General features: G+C 46.4%; 1 protein-coding gene across 3 annotated transcripts in view; it reads right to left on the bottom strand.

The window, feature by feature from the left end:
- The window catches only part of SLC24A3 (solute carrier family 24 member 3), a 677,295-nt gene that overhangs the window by 441,022 nt on the left and 210,067 nt on the right, over positions 1-26,206 (bottom strand). For all 3 annotated transcript variants that reach the window (XM_016937521.4, XM_016937520.4, XM_063802526.1), the window contains exon 2: positions 573-701. In XM_016937521.4, the coding sequence (XP_016793010.1) occupies positions 573-701 (129 nt within the window). The remainder of the gene's footprint in view (positions 1-572; positions 702-26,206) is intronic.

The following is a 26,206-nucleotide window of genomic DNA, read 5'->3' as shown; positions in this document are numbered from 1 at the left end:
ATTCCCTTTGATCTGCTTTGTTTTCTTTTTCTGTTTAGTAACATTAGAGATAAAATGTTCCATATATATTTCTGGGGAATGGCATAATCGATATCAAATCTAACAACCAATAAATTAATATTCGCCTCTTCCAAGAAGATCAACATCGTGAGTGACGATCTGGCCCAATCCCTGTGTCTCTACTGTGATAGAAACAAAGTTCCTGATTAAAAACCAGCCAAAGAGGACCAAAGCGATCAAAGCAAAGGTAACCACAAAATATCCTCACCCATCCTGCCCCTGCCTTGGTTTCTCACTTGGCAGCGCCAGCCTCCACATCTGATCTCAGTACCGCATCAGGAGTGTCACTGTCTCTGACTTACCCCCAGCTCCAGTAGAAAATGAACACAGAGGTCAAAACACAACTTAATAGTCCCTTAGGATGTCACCTGAAAGTTTCTTAGACTCCCGTCCTAAACATCTTTAGAAGCTTTCTGGATTAAAATTCTAAGAAAACACACAGCAGCTGGCTCTTCCTCAGCCATACCCAGACAAAATGACAGCTGCTGCCCATGAGTAGCCAGCACTGTTACCTGGTTCGGTGCAGTTCTTGCTGTTCCGGAGTCCGGCATCTTCGGAAGTCAGAGTGTCGTTCACCTGCATCAGCTTCCTCGCCATCATCCACTTTCTGTCTTCCCCTATGAGGTCCATGAGGTCAAGCTCTGGGGAGACAAAGACAATAACCACACATCATTCACAGCTGGGTTTCAGCCTCTACCGACGCTGCATGCCTGCTGCCCTCATCAGCCATCACTTGTTCAGCCCCTCCTGCACCCCCAGCCACTCTGCCTCTAGCTGCCTGAAGGCTTCCTTGCCGCACCAGTGGGATGACTTTGAGGTGTATGTTCTAAGCTGGATTCTAGATTCTTCCCAGTGGGATCAAGCTCCAGTTGTCTACTGTGTAACTCTCTTGATAAAGCACACTTGGTCAACTGCTCCCCCCTTCCCTGTCTCAATTCCCTGCTCCCAGTGACATGCTGAGAAATGTTTAACAACCAACTCTCGAAGGGGGAGAAAAGCCCTGTTTTGCAGCCACTGGCCAACTTCTGTGGTGTCAATATTCCCATTGTAGCCAATGCCAAGCTGCCCACATGACATCATTGAAAATGGTATTCGGAAGAGATGGACACAATCAGCTCCACTGAGTCAATAAGAGCTGGCTCCAGCCCACCGAGGTCTAGCCCCTGCCAGTATCTCCTGAAACCAGCCCCCAAATGAACCACCCACCATTGAACATACATCAGGATCTGCTTCTGGGGGTTATCAAGCAAAGACATAATTTGCCATCCCCAAAGCATAGGCTCATGAGTGCCACACAGCATGTTTTCAATGAACAAGAGATGAAGGCATGAACTAGGAAAAAGTAGGTTGGGAGAGCAGGTAACAGGGCTCAGGGCTGCAATGACTGTGGGGTTGGAGGTGCCAGAAGAAAGAACACAGGCTAAAGAGCACACTGAAGGGGCCAGTGCAGTGCATTCTGTTTGGGGCATGCTGAGTTTGAAGAGCCTACAGAGCACGGAAAGGGAGGAACTTTGGAAGTCATTGGAAGGGATACTCCTGCTTCTTTTTAAATCTTTGGGGTCTTCCTGAGCATTAAGATTACAGTACCACAAAGCATTTCTCCTTGACCCAGAGAACAGTGGAATGGCCACGCTGCTGGCCACAGCATGACTCTCTCTTTAGGTACCGTGTAGATGGGCAGATGCCGTGGTGCTCGACCCATATTACTTGGTTCTGACCTCTTCAATGCCAGCTGGCACTGAAGCTGCACAGGTGCAGCTTCTAGCACCTGCCTGTCATTGCCCAAGGCCTTTTTCTGGGCATCACCTTGGACATCCATGTGGCAGATTAGAAATGCTGCAAATGTGAGTGGAGGAACCTCGGGCAGAAAAGCAGAGCCACAGCAAGCCTCAGGGAAGTCATCAGAAATAGGGAAGGGTGGGAGGCACATGTATGAATGGGGTCTCCCGGTGGAGAAGAGGGGGCACCAGGGAGAAGGAATGGAAGAACACAATATCCTTCAGAGAGGAGACAGAGCAAAAGGATACAGGAAGGGATATGAAAGGAAGGAAAAGAGCAAGGAAAGCAGGTGTCGTGGAAGGTAAGCAGAAAGAGAATTTCAGGAAGGAAAGAGTAGCCAACAGCCTTGACCACCATGGACAGATCAGGTAAGATGAAGGCAGAAACATGACAGGCGGGGCCTGGCATCATGGGGCCATGGGAAGACACAGACAGTAAGCCAAGCTGCCAAAGTGGCTCTTTCCAGGGGCTTGGCACTAAAGAAGCGACCTGAGGCAATGCTGCCTCTTGAATGTCCAAAGTTGCCGCGGGCGGAAAACAGATCGAAACACAAGACGTGGGCCTAACCCATGGGCCCAGTGGCCTTCACACAAGGCCACATGGTGCACCCAGCCACACCAACACGGTGTCTGAAGTGGTCACTGAAGAGCTGGAGGGCATTCTGCCCTCTCCTCTACTTCCACAGTGATTCAGTTTCCCAAATGATTTCTCCTTCGTTACTGAATTCAAACCTCACAACACCGCTCAAGAAAGAAAGAGAGTGTGGACATTGCCTCTCCAGCACCTGATCACTGCTGGCTCAGGGTAGGTACTCAGTAGGTATGTGTTGAAATAATTAGTCCCACTTTTTAGGTGGAGAAAGTGAGACTCATGGAAGTGTCTGGAAATCACAATGCCTGTGGGCACCTCACCTAAGCTAACATGATGCACATAATATCAGTAGCTCATGAACTGAGGTCTTCCTCAAACACAGACCCTGCTTCCACATGTAAATTTAGCAAGATATCAAATTACAGTTTATGCATATCGTCCAGGAGAGCCCCCCAGGTTTTTTCCCCCAAAAAATGGAGGAAGGATGTGGAGTCTAATGAAAAGAAACAATAATTTCAGACTCTTGAAATACAAAATTCTACATGGTGGCCACATGTATCAGCTTAGCCCAGATTATGAGGACAATATCAAAGATAATTCGAGGTTAAAGCAAGGCATTTGTGTAGTTTGGATAACCTGAATGGTGGATTCTAATGGTTAAGAATAGTGATGAACAGAGACAAAAAAGTTTCAAAACCTCATGAAGAAACGTTAAGGTTAGTAGCCTTAAACTCCCATATTATCACAAATAATCTGAAAGTGTGGAGAAGGGCATCCCCTCTGTTTCAGGCTGGGTTTCCCCAGAAGCAGCCCCTGAGAGAAGGATTTGTGAGAAGGTGGTTTATACGGGAGGTGATCCCAAGAAGAATTGGTAGAAGAGCAGAGTAGGACAGGAAATGCTAATAGTAGGTGCATTTTAAGTCAGTTGCCATCATGAATAATTAGAAACTGATCTCTCTGGATAGCTTTGGGGGCCAGCGTAGACATGCATCTCGGACACCTAAGATGTGAGGAAGCTTAGGTATTCATCCACCTACTCCTAGTCTAACATTGGTTGAAGCTGATGAAAGAGGACATAATCCCCCAGCATTTCTAATCTGCCACATGGATGTCCAAGGTGATGCCCAGAAAAAGGCCTTGGGCAATGACAGGCAGGTGCTAGAAGCTGCACTGTGCCAGCTGGCATTGAAGAGGTCAGAACCAAGTAATATGGGTCGAGCACCACGGCATCTGCCCATCTACACGGTACCTAAAGAGAGAGTCATGCTGTGGCCAGCAGCGTGGCCATTCCACTGTTCTCTGGGTCAAGGAGAAATGCTTTGTGGTACTGTAATCTTAATGCTCAGGAAGACCCCAAAGATTTAAAAAGAAGCAGGAGTATCCCTTCCAATGACTTCCAAAGTTCCTTCATATGCCAAGTTTCCATGGTTCCGTAATTCTGAGAGAAAAGCTGATACCAATTAAGAGATGTAAAAATAAAGCCAGCTATTGTAGCAGAAAATTAGAGGATTTTTAAACATAATGATTCAATATCTTCAGGAATTAGACTCTTAAGGCAGCACCTCTGGATTCCAAAACCTGCAAACTTTTATCTCAACAAAAGTGTATTTGACCACTGATGGCTGATGTAATAACACAGAGACCAGAGTCTGAGAAAAGAAGAATGATGAAGCAATGCATTGCATCCATTTCCTTCCCACAGAGAACCAAGTTTGACAATATTATAGCACAGTTCATTTGTCCTCACAAAACTCCTGCTGAGCTAGGAAGAGGCAGTTGGTTCTGGGGTCAATTTACTTTTAGAGTACATAAGTCAGAGGATAAGCAATTTGTCTAAGATCAGAGCCAATCCGTGGCTACATCAACTATCATTTCGTAGTTAGCATGGCTTCCATTCACTGAATGTCTGTGATGTGCAGAAACCTTTCCATTCTTCACCATGTTTCATCTTCATGGATGAAAACCCTACATGGAAATACTAGTTCCATTTTGTAAATAAGGAAATTGATAGGCAGAGAGGTTAAATATCTTGCCCAAGGTCACACAGTGAGCAAGTAGCAGAATGAGGATTTGAACCCAGGTATAGTGACCTCAAAGGACAAATTCTTGGTAGATCCTGGGATAGGATGAAATCCATCCTGGTTTAATTATACAGCTATAGTAAAGTAGCTCAATAATGCAGCCTGCACCTTATAATAGGTCAGCAGTGAAGAGGTAAATAAGTCTCACTGGTCTTATTTCAAAGATGGTTGTTTCCTCAGAAATTACAGTCATGCACTGTAAAATGACATTTCTGTCAGCGTCGGAGGGCATATATAAGAGTGGTCAATTTTTTTTTTTTTTAATTAGAGACATGGTCTGGCTCTGTTGCCCAGGCAGGAGTGCAATGGTGCACTGCAGCCTCAAACTCCGAGGCTCACATGATCCTCCTGCCTCAGCCTCCCCAGTATCTAGGACTGCAGGTGCACGCCACCATATCCAGCTAATTTTATTATTTTTTGTAGAGACAGAGTTTCACTATGTCGCCCAGGCTGGTCTCAAACTCCTGGCCTCAAGTGATCCTCCCACCTCGACCTCCTAAAGTGCTGGGATTATACGCACGAGCCACCACAGTCAGCCCCATAAGATTTTAACACCATATTTTTACTGTCCCTTTGCTGTATTTAGATATGTTTAGATACATACATATTTACCACTGTGTTACAACTGCCTACAGTGTTCAGTACAGTCAGTCACTTGCCGTACAGGTTTTTAGCCTAGGAGCAATAGGCTATATCATCCAGGTTTACGTAAATACATTCTGTGATGTTGGTACAAGAACAAAATCGCCTAACAGTGCATTTCTCAGAACATATCCCCACTGTTAAGGGACATGTGACTGAATTGGGAACAGCAGTGAGGACGAGCATCCCCCATGAAAGGTTCACAAACGAAGAAATAAGACACTTCTAAAGTCCCACTGCGTGCAACTCACTCTGCTCAGTGTGATTTCCTAGAGACTGGGCTGGTCCCACAAATTATGACATGGAGGGCTATCTTCTTGCACTTAGGGAGGAGGGGCAGAGGGTGGGCAGCTGGGAAGGCTTGGAGGGTGGGAAGGTGAAGGGGATACGGAGAGGCGCCCACACTGGCTATCCTCCCTGCTCTCCCCTCGCTCACCTCTCCAGCTTCCTTGGACTTCTCTGCTACAGCAAAGAGGCCGCTCCACAAAGCTATACTTGAGCAATGTCAACAAAAACACTTGGCCCCTGTCCATGGCATTCTTGGCTCCTCATCTGCCAGGCCCTGGAAGTTGCATGTTGGCCTAATTAGTCAGGGGAGGGGTAGGGGATGAAGAGGGGAGGCAGCAGGCTCACATGTCACATGTCACGGGTGGAGGCAGTCTGCAGGACTGCAGGCTCTAAGAAGAAGGGACAGGAGTGGGCCGTGGGGATAGCACGGGATGTTGGCTAGAAGGGGAGGAAACCAAGCTCTCAACTCGAGAAGCAAGCCGCATGCACTAAGGAAGGACACAAAGTGAGGCTGGACGCCAAGTTTCCATTACAGAGCTGTGTGCTCACCCTTTTGTGCTCTCCTCCCTCCTCCTCCCCTACCGCCCTCCTCCCCACAACTGGGGCTTAGAGAGCCCAAGGATTTCTGACACCAAGAATGGATCTCCCTGCATGCCCCCTGACAAACAGCCTTGACTAGCAGCCTTCACCCTAACACTGTCTCCTATGTGAACCTTGTCCCACAGGGCTTGCAAACCCTTCCCAAACACTAGCCCCAGGCCTGGTGGAGAGGTGGAGCTGCCTGCTCTCTGATAAGAGGATTAACTCCTTCAGACACCGTGGTGGCAGCAGATGAGGAAGTTTGCTGCATCATCAGCAAAATTATCTTTTATGCCCCTTATTATGTGCCAAGCACCCTTCCAGTACCATCTCACTCCATCCTCTTGCAGGGAATGCTGATGCGGGTAAGCAGCCAAGCCAGGACCCTAGGCCAGAGCTGACTGCAAAGCTCAGGTATGTGTTTCTCACCTGTCCCAGAGCTCCAGGAGCCCAGGGAAGTGGCCTTAGGGGCATAGCAGCTCCTTTTGAGAGGACGTATTAACTCTCCCCTCCCTATGAACTGGAATACTGCTTTTCTTTTTGAAAACTGGGATGCATGAACAGACACTTCTCAAAAGAAGACATTTATGCAGCCAAAAAACACATGAAAACATGCTCATCATCACTGGCCATCAGAGAAATACATATCAAAACCACAATGAGATACCATCTCACACCAGTTAGAATGGCAATCATTCAAAAGTCAGGAAACAACAGGTGCTGGAGAGGATGTGGAGAAATAGGAACACTTTTACACTGTTGGTGGGACTGTAAACTAGTTCAACCATTGTGGAAGTCAGTGTGGCGATTCCTCAGGGATCTAGAACTAGAAATGCCATTTGACCCAGCCATCCCATTACTGGGTATATACCCAAAGGACTATAAATCATGCTGCTATAAAGACACATGCACACGTATGTTTATTGCGGCATTATTCACAATAGCAAAGACTTGGAACCAACCCAAATGTCCAACAATGATAGACTGGATTAAGAAAATGTGGCACATATACACCATGGAATACTATGCAGCCATAAAAAATGATGAGTTCACGCCTGTAATCCCAGCACTTTGGGAGGCCGAGGCGGGCGGATCACGAGGTCAGGAGATCGAGATCATCCTGGCTAACACGGTGAAACCCCGTCTCTACTAAAAATACAAAAAATTAGCCGGGCGTGGTAGCGGGCGCCTGTAGTCCCAGCTACTCGGGAGGCTGAGGCAGGAGAATGGCGTGAACCCGGGAGGCGGAGCTTGCAGTGAGCCGAGATCGCGCCACTGCACTCCAGCCTGGGCGACAGAGCGAGACTCCGTCTCAAAAAAAAAAAAAAAAAAAAAAAAAAAAAAAAAAAAAAAAAAAATGATGAGTTCGTGTCCTTTGTAGGGACATGGATGAAATTGGAAATCATCATTCTCAGTAAACTATCGCAAGAACAAAAAACCAAACACCGCATATTCTCACTCATAGGTGGGAATTGAACAATGAGATCACATGGACACAGGAAGGGGAATATCACACTCTGGCGACTGTGGTGGGGTGGGGGGAGGGGGGAGGGATAGCATTGGGAGATATACCTAATGCTAGATGACGAGTTAGTGGGTGCAGCGCACCAGCATGGCACATGTATACATATGTAACTAACCTGCACAATGTGCACATGTACCCTAAAACTTAAAGTATAATAAAAAATAATAATAATTAAAAAAAAAGAAAAAAAAAAAAGAAAACTGGGATGCAGAGAACCATCTGGCTGAAGCACTCAGAGGGCCATGGCAACAGCCTCCCATTTGCAGATGAAGAAACTGAGTCTTGTAGAGCCGAATGCAACACTGGAGAAAGAATGTCTGGAAAACTCAGTTAACGGCACAAGAAACACAGCCAAGGGCAGCAGCACTAACTCAGGCTCTCTAGGCTGGTTTGGTGCTCCTCACTAAGGCTATAAATACCCCACCCTACAGTTTACACAGCTGCCTCCACTCTGTACACCCTGGGTCTTCACCCTGGGGTTGGAGGTCAGGTTTGCATAAGCCCGCAGCCAGCGGACGCCTTCTGCAGACTTGAGTGAGCAGCACTGCTCTCCAAATGACCCCTTTCCTGCCCCTCCCCCTGAAGTCTCAGAAGGATGAGCCTGGTGTCCTCACCCTCTGTGGGTGAAGAGGGGAGCAGTGGAGGCCCTGGCTTCGTACAGGTAGATTTTTCTCATGGGTTTTCCAGCTGAAGCAAGAGCTTCCCTGTGCTTTTGTTCATGGTCCTTGGAAAGGAGCACCAATTGTGGAGAGGTTGCAGCCCCCAAAAGGAGCTCTCCTAACCCAGAAGGAGAGGAGGATGCTGGAGGCTAACAGGGCCATACATCCCCGAAACAGACCTCTCCTAACCCAGCAGGAGAGGAGGAAGCCAGAGGCTAACAGGGCCATACATTCCCCAAATGGAGCTCTCCTAACCCAGCAGGAGAGGAGGAAGCCAGAGGCTAAGAGGGCCATACATTCATTCCCCTCAACTGCCTCAAAGTTTCCAGAAAGTCAGAGAAGGGAATATCCAGAGAAGGTGGCTGGGAGAAGATCTCCAAGCCACAGGAGGCGATAGGTTCTGTTTAAATTGTCTTCCATGGGCTGTTTCCACAGCCTGTCCAGTGAGCAAGGGGATGCTGAGAACACCCCCTTGGGCTGGGTCAGGGTCTCCCTCTAATGTCCCCAACTCAGCGGCGGCAATCACAGGCATCAACTCTTACACTGGATGTAAATTTCTCACCAGTGTCAAGGCACTACACCTCCACTCCAAGAGGAAACCCAGATTGAAAGTTGAGCGTTTTCAGTCCCTCCAATAGGACAGGCCTCCCTTTAACCCAGAGGGGAAGAGGGGAGAAGGCAACCCTAGCCACCTGCCCACTTGAGGCAGGGCACTTCGTGCCTTCTCCCCTCTTCGCCTTTGGATTAAAGGGAGGCCTGTCCTATTGGAGGGACTGAAAAGGCTCAATTGATACTGGCAAGAAATTTACACCAGTTAAGAGGTGATGCCTGTGATTGTCGTTGCTGAGTTGGGGACATTAGAGGGAGACCTTGACCCAGCCCAAGGGGGTGTTCTCAGCATCCCCTTGCCCATTGGACTGGCTGTGGAGACAGCTCTTGGAAGAGGATTTAAACAGAACCTATGGCCTCCTGTGGCTTGGAGATCTTCTGTCTTCTGGATGGAGTCCCTGTCTTCCAGTCAGAGGAGGAGCAGCATTGGCACCTCCTGGGGCTGGACCAGAGTCAGAATCTGCGTCTCACAAGATCCGCAGCAGATCCCTGGGCACCCTGGAGTCTGAGTTACTGCTCCCAGACCCTGAGGGGCAGCCCTCCCGGCAGGATCAGCAAAGGGAGGCTGCAGAGCCTGCAAGCGCCTGGCAGAGGGCTGCAAGGTTCAGGGAAATGGTTTCCACCCCCAGTGGCTGGGCTGGCGGCACAGAGAAAGCAGAAGTCCTGATGGAGAAAGGGAGAGGGGTGGCTAAGCCAGCAGCTGGGACTTCAGGGCTCTGATGTGAGGCTGTGGGGTTCACCTGTGTCTTGCACCCTGGGAGAATGGCCCCATCACCAGTCCCAGTGCAACTCCCCTATGGGAGGGCAAAGAGAGGCCTGGCTCTTTCTCTACTTCCCATCAAAATCCCTTTGCCTTCCTGTCCGACATGACACCGACCCCTACATGGCCTCGCCCACACTGGCCTAGGTTAGGTATGAGGAGGGGAGACTGGCTGAGCCCCTGGCAAGGGTGGCCTTGGGAACAAGGGATGGCCCAAAGCACCTGGACCAAAGCCCTGAGCCAGAAGTCCAAACTGGTCCCAAGGGCAGATTCTGCTGTGATTGTTGGGCAGATCGAGGCAAGCTGGTTGTGAGGGTGGCACAAAGATGGGAAAGCCCACATATTCTCCCACTTCTTCTAGAGGGAAGCCCTTCCTCCAGGAAGCCTTCCTGACCCTCCAGGACTTCCTTCACAAAAACCTGTCCATCTTTACTCCATCACCCGTCCCTGACCCCCACCCGCAGGTTGTAAGCTCCAGGGAAATTCAGTTATGTTTTTTTCTTAGCTGTGTCTCCCCACCTCCCAAAGTGACAGCCTGGATGCTGTAGCCGTTGTGTTCCAGCATTTCATTAGAGCTACCACCTGGGTAATCACTGAACCACCAAGGGAGGAGGGAGGCACAGCGTACAGAAAAGATCCCAGGTCCATGGGTCCCACCCCTCAGGGCCATGCCCCTTGACCTGGGGATTAAGTTTAAATGATAAGCCCAAGAATTTTAGTGGCAAGCTTGAGCCAGAATCCAGATTTTGTGGGTTGCTGGACAAAACTGTCTGCATGACAGCCTTGCTTCTCAAAGTGTGGTCCCTAGACCAGCGGCATCAACATCACCTGCAAGCTTATGAGACAGGCAGCATGCTGCATCAGAATCTGCATTTTCACAAGGTGATTCATGTGCCCAGCAATTTTGGAGAAGCCTGACAGCCTGTGCTTACCTATTTTATCCCAGCTCCACTCACAGACATTGTTGCGTGCCTTCAAAGTTCCCGGCACAGTGCACAGCTTGATCTCTCCATCTCTAAAGCCCAATATGCAGTCTTCAACATCCCCAGGACCAGGAAGGCCCCTCACTGAGACCACTGGAGTCTAAGTTACTGCTCCCAGACCCTGAGGGGCAACCCTCCTGGCAGGATCAGCAAAGGGAGGCTGCAGAGCCTGCAAGTGCCTGGCAGAGGGCTGCAAGGATCAGGGAAATGGTTTCCACCCCCAGTGGCTGGGCGGGCAGCACAGAGAAAGCAGAAGTTCTGATGGAGAAACGGAGAGGGCCTAAGCCCCTGCTGAAGATACTTCAGCATCCACATGGGAGTGGCCACCTGAATACGCTTTCTCCCGTATCTGCCAACAGTCCTCTTTTTAAAAATTTTTTATTTCAATAGTTTTCAGGGAATAGGAGGTTTTTGGTTACATGGATAAGATTTTTAATGGTAATTTATGAGATTTTGGTGCACCCATCATCTGAGCAGTGTACACTATACTCAATGTGTAGTCTTTTATCCCTCACCCCATTCCCACCCTTCCCTCCAGGTCCCCAGAGTCATTCTTACGCCTTTGCACCCTCATAGCTTAGCTCCCACTTATGAGTGGGAACATACAATGTTTGGTTTTCCATTCCTGAGTTACTTCACTGAGAATAATAGTCTCCAACTCCACCCAGGTTGCTGCAAATGCCATTACTTCATTCCTTTTATGGCTGAGTGGTATTCTGTGGTGCATATATACCATATTTTCTTTATCCACTCATTGGTTGATGGGCTTTTAGCCTGATTCCATATTTTTGCAATTGCGAATTGTGCTGCTATAAGCATGTGTGTGCAAGTGTCTTTTTCATATAATGACTTCTTTTCCTCTGGGTGGATTCCAAGTAGTGGGATTGCTGGATCAAATGGTAGTTCTACTTGCAGTTCTTTAAGGAATCTCCACACTGTTTTCCACAGTGGTTGTACTAGTTTACATTCCCACCAGCAGTGTAGAAGTGTTCCCTTTCACCACATCCACACCAACATCTTTTTTTTTTTTTTTAATTATGGCCATTCTTGCAGGAGTAAGGTAGTATCACACTGTGGGTTTAATTTGCATTTCCCTGATCATTAGTGAGGTTGACATTCCCATTTTGAAATTGCTTCAGAAGGCTTCACAAAATCAAGTCCCAGCATCCTGGTTTCAGAGGTTTCTCTTTTCAGAACATCCCCATCTTTCTCCATTGAACTACTAAATCACGTAAATGTGGTTCTTCTAATGACCTACAGGGCTGAGCCCAGGAGTTCTCTGCTCAAAGCCTGCCTTTCTTATGATGGTCTTCAGGTATTTCAAGGGCCCAAGCTCAGCCCCAAGGCAACACTTGCTCCTCAGGCTCCGCTTCCTCTGGCCCTTGCTGGACTTCAAAAGCTCTCCTGCCACCCTTTGCCTATTGATGTCTTTCCCCAGGTTTCACAATCTGTAGTAGCTCAAAGCTCAGGGATGTTGACTGGCCCCACCTGATGAAGACCCTTCCTCTCTTTCTCCTCTCTTCTAGTATCTCTCTCTCTCTCTTTCTTCCACCCCTTCTCTTCCCCCTCCCCCTCTAACTCTATCTCTCTCCCACACTCACATACATACAATGTCCAATATGGGGTTTCTTCTTACAAAGTATGGAATGTTGGTGTCAAATTCATATGTGGAAATCCTAACTCCCAATTGGGAGGTAATTAGGTAATAAGACCAGAATACATCCACCAAATCCCAAGAATGGGATTAGTGCCCTTGCTAAAGGGACCCTAGTGAGCTCTGTAGCCCTTTCTCCACCACATGAGGATACAATAATATATCAGTATGCAATTCAGAAGAGGGCCCTCACCAGAACCTGACCACGCTGGCACCCTGACCTTAGGCTTCCAGGCTCCAGAACTGTGAGGAATAAACTGCTGTTTTTTAAGCTGCCAAATCTGTGGTATTCTGTTATAGCAGCCTGAACTAAGATATGTCTCAAACTCTAAAGAGCATGCATGCATGTAATGTAGGGACCTTGTTAAAATGTACACTTTGAGTAAGGAGGTCTGGGGTGGGCACCGAGATTCTGTGTTTCTCAAGAGTTCTCAGTGGATGCCAGTGCTGCTGGTCCAAGCACCACTTTGAGCAGCTGGGCTCAATTACACATTTTTAAGTGAATGTACACATACATGAAAGGATCTGAGTCACTACAAGCATATGCAAATGTGCACCCCAACTGGGCTGTGTTTCAGAAAGGAAAATGCAAGTTCAGGAGCAATGCATTGTGTAGTAGTTCCAAGCAATCCCAGGGACTCCCAATCAGGCTGGACAGAGCAGCCCCAATGAAATGGGTGCCGTTGGAAGAGAAATCGTAGGAATGGAAGCGAAGAAGATGATGTTCTGACCGGTAGTGGGTTCTGTCCAGCAGGAAGAAGAGTCATGATGAAGGTATGCATGCAGGATGTTCTTCTCTTCATGCAATAACTCTGTAGACCTACAGTTAACCCCCATTGAAAGCATGAGCCTGCTGGGTCTCAACTATTTTATACAGGCCTCAGGAGCAAATACTATAATTGTGTGCCCACCTCACCTGATGATGGAGAGTGAAATGAACCACATGTTTCTCAGGCAACAGGGGGCATCTGTGTCAGCCATACCCCACCCACTACCATTATACTGAATGACACTCAAGTGCAGGAAGCCAATTCAACTCAACCTGTATAGGTGTTTGTGCAGTGGGTCTCACAATGAAGACAGCTTTCAGCTTTCAAAGGGTGCTGGAAAGAAGGGGAAAGGGAGGAGCAAAGGGGGGCAGATGGCAACAGGTGCACCCACAATTTAATGGAAACAATGTGGGCCTCTGGCCTAGAAATTGAAATCGCCTTTCAGACAGAAATTGTCAGTTAAATGCTACTTGTTATCACTCTTGGGCTACTCTTTGACCACCTGGCCTGAGATCTAACATGCCAGGGAATACTGGGAAATTAACAGAGACACATCTGGTAGGTGAGTGGTTACCTATCCCCTTCTGAGCTCCTGAAACACTCCCCAGGATAATTTCCCACATTTGAGAGGCAGAAACTCCCAAATACCATGATGATCAATCTAGGTCTGTGCAGTCCAAAAGGACCCTGCGCAGTGATGGGAATGTCCCATATTTGCACTGTCCAACATGGTAGCTACCAGCCACATGTGGCTGTTATTTACTTTAAATAAGACTATACAACTGGAAGCTGAATTTTTAATTTTATTGATGCAAATCTAAATTTAAATAGACACATGTGGCTAGTGACTAAACTAAGGACTGGCCTTATCCCATAATCTGAGTCCCCTATTCCAAGGCCAAGAACCAAGGCAGAACCCCAATCTGTCAGAAGACTGCAGTGGCAAGAGGAGACAAAGGAAAGTGCAATGGCCTTTAGATAGAGGTTACTAAACATTCTGATGAGACAAAGAAGATGGAGTTTGTCTGACTTTTATTTTCTTCTGGCCTCCTTCTTTGCCTGGGAAGAAGAAAGCCAGCCAGTCTCACTGGTAGAAAAGAATGGAAAGGAGCATCAATACTGAAAACTAGCCTTAACCCCTTTTAGCCAAAAGAATGATAGTGACTTGGTATAGTGATCTTGCATAGTGATGGCATAGAAGCATCCCAACCAGGATTTAAAGTAAACACAACTCAAGTTGACCAAGAAATCACATGAGGCCCCATGGGAAGATACATGGACTTATGATAGCAGAAATTTGTCATCTTGGTGATGTGTCAGTTTGGGTTTCTAGTCTCAGATCTATCATGAACTTTAAGCTGTTGGAGAAGTTGAATCACTTTAGCCCGATTACCACATCTGAATATTAAAAAGCATGAATGAGCTGACCTCTAAGGTCCTTTGCGTTTGGACTTTAAGAGTCTTTTTTATTAAATCTATGGTAGAATAATATGTTCAAAAGCTGGTAGGGTCCCCCACCTTCAGAATTGTGTGCTACTGGAGGATGAGCTACATAACTTATTGGAGATTGGAAAGAAAATATTGGAACCTTTATATCACATTCCACTCTAAAAATAAGAAATACATATTTATTTAATATTTAAAATATGAATTCACAATGGCACCCGCACCGAGTGCACTTGTCAGCATATCCCATAATTTACGTAATAGAAGTGCACCTGTTGCCCACAGCAGGTGAGGGACCTGAAGGAAAAGCACAGGATGGACCTGGTGCCCTTCCTAGCTCACCTACTTTCCTATTATCACAGCATAATGCACCTTACATGGGCTCAGTTGAGCAGATTTGCCAATATTATTTGAAATATTAAAATCTTACAATATTTATCTTGATTTAGTAGTTATAGCCCATAGTGCTTTTCTTCCATTTGGATCTATATATCTTGGGGAATTATCTATTACAAGTAGGACAGCCATTAAACTTCAAACTTAAAATAAACAACCTTAAATTAAAATAAGCAGACCTTCTGTTAGCTGTATCTCAAAGTATGGAACTAATATTTTCAAAATGGTTAAATATATTCTATCATGTTTTCTCAATAAGATACTACCATAAATATAACAACATTAACATCATCATAGTTTAGAAAAATCCACGTTTTGTTCTGTTAAAATATAATTATTATTTTTAAATGGTTCATTTCATCGCTATTTTATTCCTATTACATTTATCTTTCATTGTATATAAAAATCTGGGGCAGATCCAGGTTTTATGGGACCTGAAGTTTATGTAATATTGAGACCACTCTTTTAAATAGAAAATTTTACAAATACAAAGGTATAAGGCTTAAAAATAATATCTCATTATACATATATATATAATGTATATTACAATATTTCTTAAACATAATTTCTTAAAAAATATACTTTCCTAAGGATCACAGCTTCAGATGACATAGTCCATTCCAGCTGTACATATGCCTTGCCTCAGGCTCTGTTGATATACTCCGAACACTTGTATTTTTCATACATCTAATATATTTGCCCCTGCAAACCTGCCAAATGTGTTTCTTCAGTTCTCTTTAAAACACACTTTTTTGTTTCCAATTGAGTAGAATTTGACAACTCTACATCACTTGGCTTCTCAAAATCACTGCCACTTCCATCCTTTGTGATTGGATAAACAGTCCAATTTATTTGTGAGTATGAGTATAAAATTGTCTGCTGTTTTCTCTCAGGCTGTCTTGTCTCTGCCATTATAGAACAGGGCAGGAAATCAGTCTTTCCTTAATTCTGGGCTTTTCTTAATTCATGCCTAGAGTACAGTTATCACCAGTGAGTCAGGCAGAGGGAAAAGAAATACAGTGGTTTCTTCTCCACAATCCTGACTGGAACACCTTTCTTCAAAAGTACCAAGTATCGGGACTCTCTAGGGGTGAGGAGAAGAAAGAGCAGCTACCATGTGAACAGTGAGAAAGCACGTTTCATCTGCTCACAGAGTAATAAGAAATGTGCCTTCAAACAATTATTACATTGCAGTTATCTATGTATGATTCTTATTTCCTCTATTAGACTATAAGCTTCCTGATGACATCATTTTTTTTTCTTATTGACCCCAGTACTTGCACAGAGGAGAGATTCAGTAAAACTCCACTGGGAAATTTAAAGCGTTAACTACACTGCAAGTTTGGTGCCTGCACTTCCCCCTCCCAGCATCCCCTCTCCCTTGGTTAGAATCAACCTCAGATTTTCATTTTAGGAGAGACCCCTCCCTCCTGCCAAGTCTACCTGTTCTGGGAGGAAGCTCCACCCACCCACTGCACCACCAGCAAAGATGCTGCCTGAACTAAAGGCCAAAGTCCCACATCCTGTAGGCCATAATGATTGGTTCTGAGAGGTGCCTGTAACTGAGCCAGGCCAATCAAAGCAGAGCTCCCAGAAAGAGACTCACCCACTCTGTCCCAGTGACCTTGAACCTGGAAGTAGGAGAGCCTGGAGGCTGAGAGTCCGCAGATGGCACATAAAGGTGAGTACAGTCAGACCAAAGGACAGAGATAGGCAAGGTCCTGATGTCATCACACTTCAGCCCCTGATACCTGAAGCCAGACTAATCATAAACTTTTCGATTCCATGTTGCAATGTATTCCCTTTTTAGCCTGAGCCAGATTGGGCTGGCTTTTTTCTAAGAGCACCTGAGAAGCTCATAGCTGATACATGCTTCTACTTTTAAAAAAAATCCCATCCCATGTAAAGTCTGTTGAAATCCCAAACAGAACCCCAGTAACGCTCTTCCCCAGCCCTTCCTGGCTTCATCCTGTGTCCAACATAGTGCACTGCTCTGCAGAGAGCTATTTCTTTTCTTTGCATGAATGTCCCTCCCCATGCCATGAACACAGAGCCTCTCAAGTGGCTTCTATGAATCACAGTAATAAAGCTCTAAGAGCCCTGGGGAAATTGTGAATTAAGATGGCTATGGGACATAAAAGTTTCAAGTACAAGCTACAAGGGGAGAAGGCTGGCCACTGATGGTGGAGCAAGACAGTTGACACCTAGCCCCCCAAAATACCTGGCTAGCCTGGGCCAACGGACAGCAGAGGCTGGCTCAGTCACACAAACAAAAGCCTCAGATGTCATTGTAGTAGTGCAGTAATGCTTTACGTTGCAATATAGTGTTTGCAACGTTGAAAGGTGTCCTGGTTTGGGTTTTCCAACAGCCAAGTCTGAGATAAGGACTTGGGTGCAAGTAGTTTATTCTGGAGAGAATCCCAGGAAACAGTGAAAGAAAGTGGAAAGCAAGACAGATAAAGGGGAAAAGCATATATAAACATGCATTACAAAGGTTGCTGCCACTGGTAACAAGACCAGGATCCCTCTGGAAGCTCAGACATGCATTGAGAATGCTTCCCAGAATTGTCCACGTGAAGAATGAGGCTGTGGCTTCCGTTCCTCACTAGGTGAGGTTTGCTCCAGGAGCACAAACTCCCCAGAGTCCAGGCTGCACGTTTTTGTTTTTTGTTTTTTGTTTTTTTTTTGAGATGGAGTCTCGCTCTGTCGCCCAGGCTGGAGTGCAGTGGCGCGATCTTGGCTCACTGCAACCTCTGCCTCCCAGGTTCAAGCAATTCTCCTGCCTCAGCCTCCTGAGTAGCTGGGACTACAGGTGCATGCCACCATGCCCAGCTAATTTTTTTTTTTTTTTTATTTTAGTAGAGACAGGTTTTCACCGTGTTGCCCAGGCTGGTCGCGAACTCCTGAGCTCAGGCAATCCACCTGCCTCGGCCTCCCAAAGTGCTGGGCAGACTGCACTTTTGAGTGAGTCAAGCTGGCTCCCACCTCTCAGGAAGGCCCTGAGCCAGGAAGCAGAGAGACACATAGCGTATGCTTGGGGCAATGCTGTATTGCAATGAGAGTCTGAGCTTACACTGAACTGCCCATGGCACCTGAGGCTGGCACCAGAGGAGAGCCGAGGGTCTGTCTTGAGGGACACCAAGTGATGTCAGCCCTGAAGGTAACCTTGACCTCATCTTGGAAACAATGTCTCTTAAAACAAGTGGGAAGATGTGTTTGGTCCAGAGCCATAGAAGTGGATAATTTTTTTTTTTTTTTTGACAGGGTCTTGCTTTGTCACTCAGGCTGGAGTGTAGTGGTGGAAATTAGCTAGCTAGAACTACAGATGTGCACCACCACAGTAAGCATTTTTTTTTTTTTTTAGAGATGGGATTTCACTATGTTGCCCAGGCTAGTCTCGAACTCCTGTCTTAACCTCCCAAGTCGCTGGGATTACAAGTCTGAGCCATCACCGCCCCTGGCCCATAGATTTTCTGATAATGTTTCTCTCTTCTCCTTTCACCATTGGAACTTGACACCAGAACTAAAATATCCTCTTGATGCCTCACAGTGAGAAAGACAGAACTGAGGGGAGGACAGGCAGTGAAGCTTTCGTTTAAACACAAAGCCACTTTATTCTTCTCACTTTTTCCTATTCTTTGGCCCATTGCTTGCAACTTTCCAAGTTGGAAACTGAAACCAGCAATAGGAGAATAGCAAGGTTGAATGGAAAGAAAGATAGACCCATGCCCTTTCAGTTTCAGCCCAGAGTCTGAGATCCACTGATAGGTAAGGGAAGGCAGGGAAAGGAGAGAGGATGTGGCTCAGTCAGACCAGGAGGGGTTGATGCAAGCAGGACTTTCCTGGCCACCACCTGTGCCTGAGAAACGGGGAGGCTTGCTTTGCATATTTCAGCCAGAGAGCAACGCCTCTCTCACTCTCATCCCTAGTGAACCCCTATATTTCTAATTGATTAGGCATTTGCCTAAATAATCAGGCTTTTTTTATTTTTCAGACTCCTGACAAGGAGCACTGGTATCTAAGTGCAGACTTCCAATAACTTCCCCCCTTGAAAACAAGCAATATTCAGCATGTAGGTTTGGCTGTGTGCCCCTAGCTGAGGGCTTCTGTCTCATTCTCCACAGTTTGCTCTTTGCGTGGCTTTCTGCTTCCTTCTCTCCAGCCCACATTCTCTCTCCAAATGAGAGACTGTTCCCTTCTCAATGCTGTGAGCTACCCTGCTCATTGCAGCCACTACCAGCCAAGGTCAGCAAGTCCTCTGATGGGAAGCCAGAAAGAAAATCCTTTTCCATTGTTTCTAAAAGTGAAAGAAACAGGAACAAATGTGGGGGGGTCAACAGAAAACACACACACACACACACACACACACACACAAAGGCTTGAGTGGGTGATGGAGCGAGGGATTCTAGGAACAAAGGGGCGTGTCTGTCTCTTCTGGAATCCCATACGGTCACTCCACGGCAGCAGGATGAGTGGGTGGTGAAAGGGCAAATGGCTCGGGGCAAATATTGTGACTATAAGGACACACGCAGCTTTGTCAGTGCCCAGCACACAATCTCACAGAGGGTAGACACTGCTGAAGTTAGAGCTGTATTACATTCAGAAATAATCGTAAGAGCAAGAGCAGTAGTTAGTGTAAAGTGGGTGGGATTAGTAAATGTCCCCATCATAGATACCACACACATTGTCTTTTTCTCAAGATCCCTTCCACCAGTCCCCACTGAGTAGCAGCAGAAAGTTATGGAGAAAGGGGAGAAGGGGTGGCCTGACTTTACCTTAGTTCCAGGGATGGGCCATCATCATTGTAGCACAATTGGGGGAATCAGCATATGGCATCTCCTTGACCAAAGGGACTGGTTCAGGGAGAGGTAAGTGGCCCCATTCCTGCCAGTGAGATGGTAGGGGAGGTTTGCTGATGGCTTCTGAGAATAAAGCCCTCTTTATCAGAGAGAGCTACTGATGTCCTATTTCTCTCTCTTTCTGTGTATAGAGGCGATGCTTGCAACTGCTGCAGCCATTTTGCCACCATGGAAGAAGCTTCTTTGGGAATGATGCTAACATAAGGAAGGGAGGGAAAGGAGAAAACAACACTGGGTCCTTGATGACATCACTGTCCCATTGATCCTACCTGCCTTGACACCCACACTCCCTGCAGAAACAGCTGCTGATAAATCTCCAATACATCAAGCATTTTGCATTGTTTTCTATTTTTGACAGTGTGAAGCCTCATGACTTATATGTCAGATTAAGCCTTTTGTTAAGAAGATATAAGCATTGTCATGAGAAACACCAGACTCTGGTTTAAGTTACTGCTCTGCAACTTTTGGACCTATGTGGCCTTACGAATGCATAAACTTCTTCCTGGAAGCTGGCGCTACACAGGTGTGGACTGTTCCATATATGAGCAAGCTTGGACACAGATATTTTTGTGAAGGGCAGTAAGGCTGGGCACAATGCCTCACGCCTGTAATTCCAGCACTCTGGGAGGCTGAGGTGGAAGGATCGCGTGAGGCCAGGAGTTCAAGACCAGCCTGGGCAATACAGCAAAACACCATCTTTACAAAAAAAAAATCATTAAAAAAAATAGCTGAATGTGGTGATGCACACCTGTAGTCCCAGCTACTCATGAGGCTGAGGTGGGAGGCCACTTGAGCCCAGGAGTTCGAGGCTGCAGTGAGCCGTGATCACGCCACACCACTGCACTCCAGCCTGGAAGAGAGTGAGACCTTGTCTCTAAAAGTAAAGTAAAATATAAAACTGGGACAATGAATGCTCACCACAAAGTCCCCATCCCCCTTCTTGGGGGTCCATTGTCCATTACCTCACATCATGTCTCCATCAGGACAGCCTGTCAGTCAGCTCTAGCACCTCTCAGCTCTAAACTGCAGTAGAGAGGGAGGACAGACCAGAATGAGGAGTCTCTGGAATAAATTCCCATCTTTCCAAGGGGATTCCTTGCCTCAGAGAGGTTCAGTGAAGCCAGAAAAGGCACTGTGAAAGGTGGTGTCTGATTTGCAAGGCAGCTTGAAGCAAGGGTTGAGCCTCATGAGGAGGGGCTGGGGCTTCTGAGGGGCTATAGAAAGTCTTCATTGCCATGTCCTGCTTCCAAGGCAACCCTGATTCGGTTTCCCATTAGAAACACATTGAATCTGTGACTCGAGCTGATCCCATCCTCTCCAATGACAGGCTGTCTACCGCCAGATGATAAACAGGAAGTCACTGAGTAAGAGGAGCGTGTCCGTCCATGCCGGAGGGGGTTACCTAACTTGGGAAGGCAGAGCTCCAGTAACCACACCTCATACTGAGAATGATGCCTACGGCAATGATGCCTCGCAGGCCTTCTGCAAAGGGTGGCAGAGGAGGACAGCAGTCTCATAGCCTCAATCTTTTTTGGGAAGCAGTAAACCAAACATGCTCTTCTACAGAGACAAGTGCAGCAGCTCTTTTCACAAATTCATGCAGAGGATGCACATGTTGTGAACTGAGAAATTGTATCTCGAGTTCTTTCATTTTCAGTTCAGTTTTACTTTACAATAACTGCTGCTCTTGCTACTATTATTATTTCTAAATACAACACAGCTCTAACTTCAGCAGTGCTTACCCTCAGGGAGATTATGTGCTGGACACTGGCAAGGGAATATGTGTACTAGGAGTCATAATATTTGCCACGCTGAGTATGCTGACCTCATTCCGGGCATGGTTTTGAGTACTTTCTTTTTGCATCTCAACACCTTACTTAACCTTACAACAGCTTTGAGAGCTGGGTGTTGTTATCCTCACTTCCAAAAGAAGAAATCAATAGGTCAGAATCGAGTCCAGCAACTTGCCAAAGGTCGCAGGCTACCTGTTATCTCTGCATAGGACTAGACTGCAGGCAACAATTAGCCCAATGTCAGCCTTAGGACCATCCTGGCAGAATAGAGGTGATCTTGAATATAATGGGAAAAAAGAGAAAAAGAAAAAATAACAATGATGAAGTTGATTACCTCAGGTTCACAGGCTGTGCAGCAGCAGAGCTGGGCCTGGTATCCACCTTCCAGATCCCACTCCAGAGACCTTCCCTTAATATTTCGCTACCTTAATCTCAGGGCACACGGATTCTTTTTCTTTGGCTTCACTAACATGCTATGTATTTGGCATGATCTTCCCCTCAATGTTTCCATCTGAGACATGGGAGGGAGAGACCTACTTTGTTAAAAGGAAAACATGATAGAAACATTAATAAGAGATTTTCCCATAGCAAAGGGGGAAAAAACTACAAATAGAGTGAAATGTTAATGGTGAAATCCTGGTGGTGGGTATCTGAATGTTCACCATCTAATTGTTTTGATGTTTCTGTACGGTTGAACATTTTCATATACAATGTTGGGGGAGAAACAATGTTTCCAATATCTCAGTGGTACATTAATATTGATAACACCCTCTTGTAGTATCTGAGGGTGATAAGAAGAAAGATCAATGCAACAGCAAGGGCTGCAGTCAAGCTCGATGTGTTCCATGAACCCCTCCAGGGGTGGCCGTGACTGGCTGCCATGTGGCCACTGTGGTCACATCACCTTGCCTGGTCGCCAATCTTCAGGTGTCGCTGCCACTCAGCAGTGCTCCACTTTTGAGACTGTTTCTACTATGATTAAAGGCCTCTGGGCCTGAACTGTCACCAGCAGAGTGACATGGTGCCAACACAGTGGCCAAGCATATGACAAACATCTACTGTTGACAAGACAACATCCTAGAGGTGTCAGGCGGGCGGAAGCAGCCCATTCCAGAAGGAAAGCTCCTGCATGCTGGGTCCTTTGCTCCTGAGACATCTGCACGGTGGAGTCAGAGTGTCCCAGCACCTCGCTGTCTCTCAAGCTGCACACTCGTTTCATTTCCTCTTAGACCTGCAGTGTGACTTATCTTCTCATCAGAGGGGCTTGGAGGGCTTCCCCTCAGTAGCAAAGCCATACCAGCAAGACGTCCTCCTGGGAGATCCATGAAATAACTTGGCTCAGAAGCAAATTATCTCTGAGCGGCTCTATTTTCAATCCTTCCTCGAGATATCACTATTACTAGAAAACTTACCTGGCTCTAATTTAATTGTGAAACAAGGCTTGTCCCTGTGCTAATATTAAAATGGAAATCTTCTAGTGAAATGGCTCATTTCTCTGGTGAATTATTGCCAGAAGGAGATAGGGCCTGAATGCAATTTGCTTAAGTGTCTCACAAACCACTCTGATTCCTGAAGACACTGGCCTTATCTTGTGCTTGATCGACCCTGCACAAGCTGCCTGTCTGCTGCTTGTTCTCTGGAGTTCTCTGAAAAGCCAGTGCTTGGTGGAAAAGCCACAGGAAAACGTTCACTCTTATATCTGCCTCATCATTGTAGTTTCTTTCTTTTTTTTGGAGACAGAGTCTCACTCTGTCACCCAGGCTGGAGTGCAGTGGCGCGATCTCGGCTCACTGCAACTTCCGCCTCCTGGATTCAAGTGATTCTTCCGCCTCAGCCTCCCGAGTAGCTGGGATTATGGGCACGTGCACCACAACCAGCTAATTTTGTATTTTTATTAGAGACAGGGTTTCACCATATTGGTGAGGCTGGTCTCGAACTGCTGACCTCGTGATCCGCCCACCTCGGCCTCCCAAAGTGCTAGGATTACAGGTGTGAGCCACGGCACCCCACCATCATTATAGTTTCTATTACTATTCCTCTGTATTTCTAATTATCATCTAAAAAGATGCCCAGTACCCAAAGAAGTTTGCTTCTGCCCAGTTTTCTGGAAAAATGTTCAGAGTGGCTTTTACCAAAAGCTCTCTTCCCCTTGCCTTTGCCCAAAGCCTGGAATGGGGAAGAAGAGCTCATGGGGTGGGAAGAAGAGCTGTGAGGGCAGAGGCAGCAAAGGTGCCCGCCTCCAGGAGCTTGCAGCTGGGCCTCCCCAGGATGGCGGTGCTTCTATCAGCTGTTTACATGAAAACAGGTGAAAAGGGAGGTAAGCCAGTTTAGGAACAGCATTCCAAACAGGAAACTACCTGAGTGCAGGTGCTGCAGAAAACAGAGGTTGATAAAGGCTCACAGCCCCAGGGCTCAGACTCTTACCAGCCTTTAAGAAGCAGGTGAGCTGGGCACAGTGGTGCGTGTGCCTGTAGTTCCAGCTACTCAGGAGACTGAGATGAGAGGACGGCTTACGTGCAGGAGTTTGAGACTGCTGTGAGCTATGATCTCCCCACTGCATTTTAGCCTGGACAACAGAGGGAAACCCTATCTCTAAAAATATAAAAATCAAAAGAAGCAGTAGAAGGAGTAAACAGGAAAGACTCAAGCTCCCAATGGAAATACACACCATATCCAGGAGTTTGGAGGATGTTTGGTTGGATTTGGTTTTTATGGACATGAACACACTCTGGTTCTTGCAGGAGTCAAGCTGCTCTGAAAAGAGATATAAGTGAGACTTCTGAATTTCCCTCCAGCACCCAGAAAAAGGTAGGAAACATAACAGGCATTCTTAATTAATTCCTGCAGGAGAACTAAGGTAAAAAGATGCTTCCCAACATCATCCTGAGCCCTCCTTGGAGGTACAACTGGAGGCCGAGATTTGTGTTTTGACATTGAGCCTTTTGGGGATTCAAAGGCACCTCCCTGGTCTCCCCCGAGACCATAAGGATATGAGAAACCCAAGCACCTGTTCTTGGCTGACCCCAGCTGGGAATTTACTGCCCATTCTCCTGGGCCTGATGCCCAGCAGGGCCAGTCTCAGCGGAGTCAACCGTCCGAGAGGAGGATCGATTAAGGAAACCGCTGTTCAGGCTTAGACTATAGATTTTTTGAAACAGCCCCATCCACAGCTGTAGATGGCTCCAGGCTGCTTACGGAGGCAGGAGAAAGTGACGGTCCCAACTCCTGGGCTCGCCTTATGTGACTCTGTGCCTCCTTTCAGGATTTCTCTTTAAAAACCTATTTTTGCAAATGGTTTTCAAAAAGACCCAAATGAACTTTTTTCAAGTTGGGTCATAGCCATGATACCAGATGAGTCATCAGAAGTCCAAACCTAGGGATCGTTTTGTGGAAGAATATAATTTTGGAACTAGGAAGGTCCTTAGAGAGGGTTCGGTGCAGCAGTCCAACAGAAATCTAACGCGAGCCATGAATTCCAGATTTTCTAGCAGACATATTAAAAAGTAAAACCAAACAGGTGACATTAATTTCAATAATATATTCTACCTAACCTGATATATCCAAAATATTAACATTTCAACATGTAATAATTATAAAAACTATTTTATCAGCTTTATCAATACATAGCTTAAGTATCATAAATTTTTTTTTTTTTTTTTTTGAGACAACGTCTTGCTCTGTTACCCAGGCTGGAGTGCAGTGGCATGATCTCAGCTCACTGCAACCTCTACTTCCTGGGTTCAAGTGATTCTCATGCCTCAGCCACCTAAGTAGCTGGGACTACAAGCGTATGCCACCATGCCCGGCTAATTTTTGTATTTTTTGTAAAGATGGGGTTTCACCACGTTGCCCAGGCTGGTGTTAAACTCCTGGCCTCAAGTGATCTGCCCACCTCGGCCTCCCAAAGTGCCGGAATTACAAGCGTGAGCCACTGCACCCAGCCAGTACCATAAAAATTCACCTATGTAACGTGTACAATTAAATGGTTTTTCATATATTTACAGAGTTGTGTAACCATCACCAACATCTAATTTTAGAATATTTTCATCACCCCAAAAAGACACTTTGCATCCATTAGCAGCCACTCCCTGTTACCCTCTTGACCAGCCCCAGGCAACCATGAAACTGCTTTCTGTCTCTATGGAGCTGCCTGTTCTGAACACGTCATATGAATGGAATTGTACAGTATGTGGGCTTTGCTGAATTGCTTATGAATTCATCATAATGTTTTCAAGATTCATCCATGTTGCAGCATGCATCAGTGCTCCATTCCTTTTCATTGCTACTGTGTAGATAAAAAATTATTATTATTATTATTATTATTAGAGACAGGGTCTCGTTCGATCACGCAGGCTGGAGTGCAGTACCACCATCATAGGTCACTGCAGCCTGGAACTGCTGGGCTCAAGCAATCCTCCAGCCTCAGCCTCCCAAGTAGGTAAGACTACAGGCACGTGCCACCATACCCAGCTAATTCTTATTTTTATTTTTTGTAGAGATGGGGTCTCACTATGTTGCCCAGGATGTCTCAAACTTCTGGCCTCAAGTAATCCTCCCTCCTTGGCCTCTTAAAGTGCTAGGATTATAGGCATGAACCACTGCACTTGACCGATAAAAAGTTAGTGGGGTATTTTTCATTCTTTTTTGTACTAAGCCCTTAAAAGCCACTGTGCATTTTATACTCACAGCACATCTCATCTAGCAAGCGACACTGCAAGTGCTCGGTTGCCAT

This window comes from Pan troglodytes, chromosome 21 (assembly GCF_028858775.2).
Source record: "Pan troglodytes isolate AG18354 chromosome 21, NHGRI_mPanTro3-v2.0_pri, whole genome shotgun sequence".
Classification (NCBI taxonomy): domain Eukaryota; kingdom Metazoa; phylum Chordata; class Mammalia; order Primates; family Hominidae; genus Pan; species Pan troglodytes.
The sequence above is the reverse complement of the archived record's forward strand: the minus strand, read 5'-3'. Positions and strand labels throughout refer to the sequence as shown.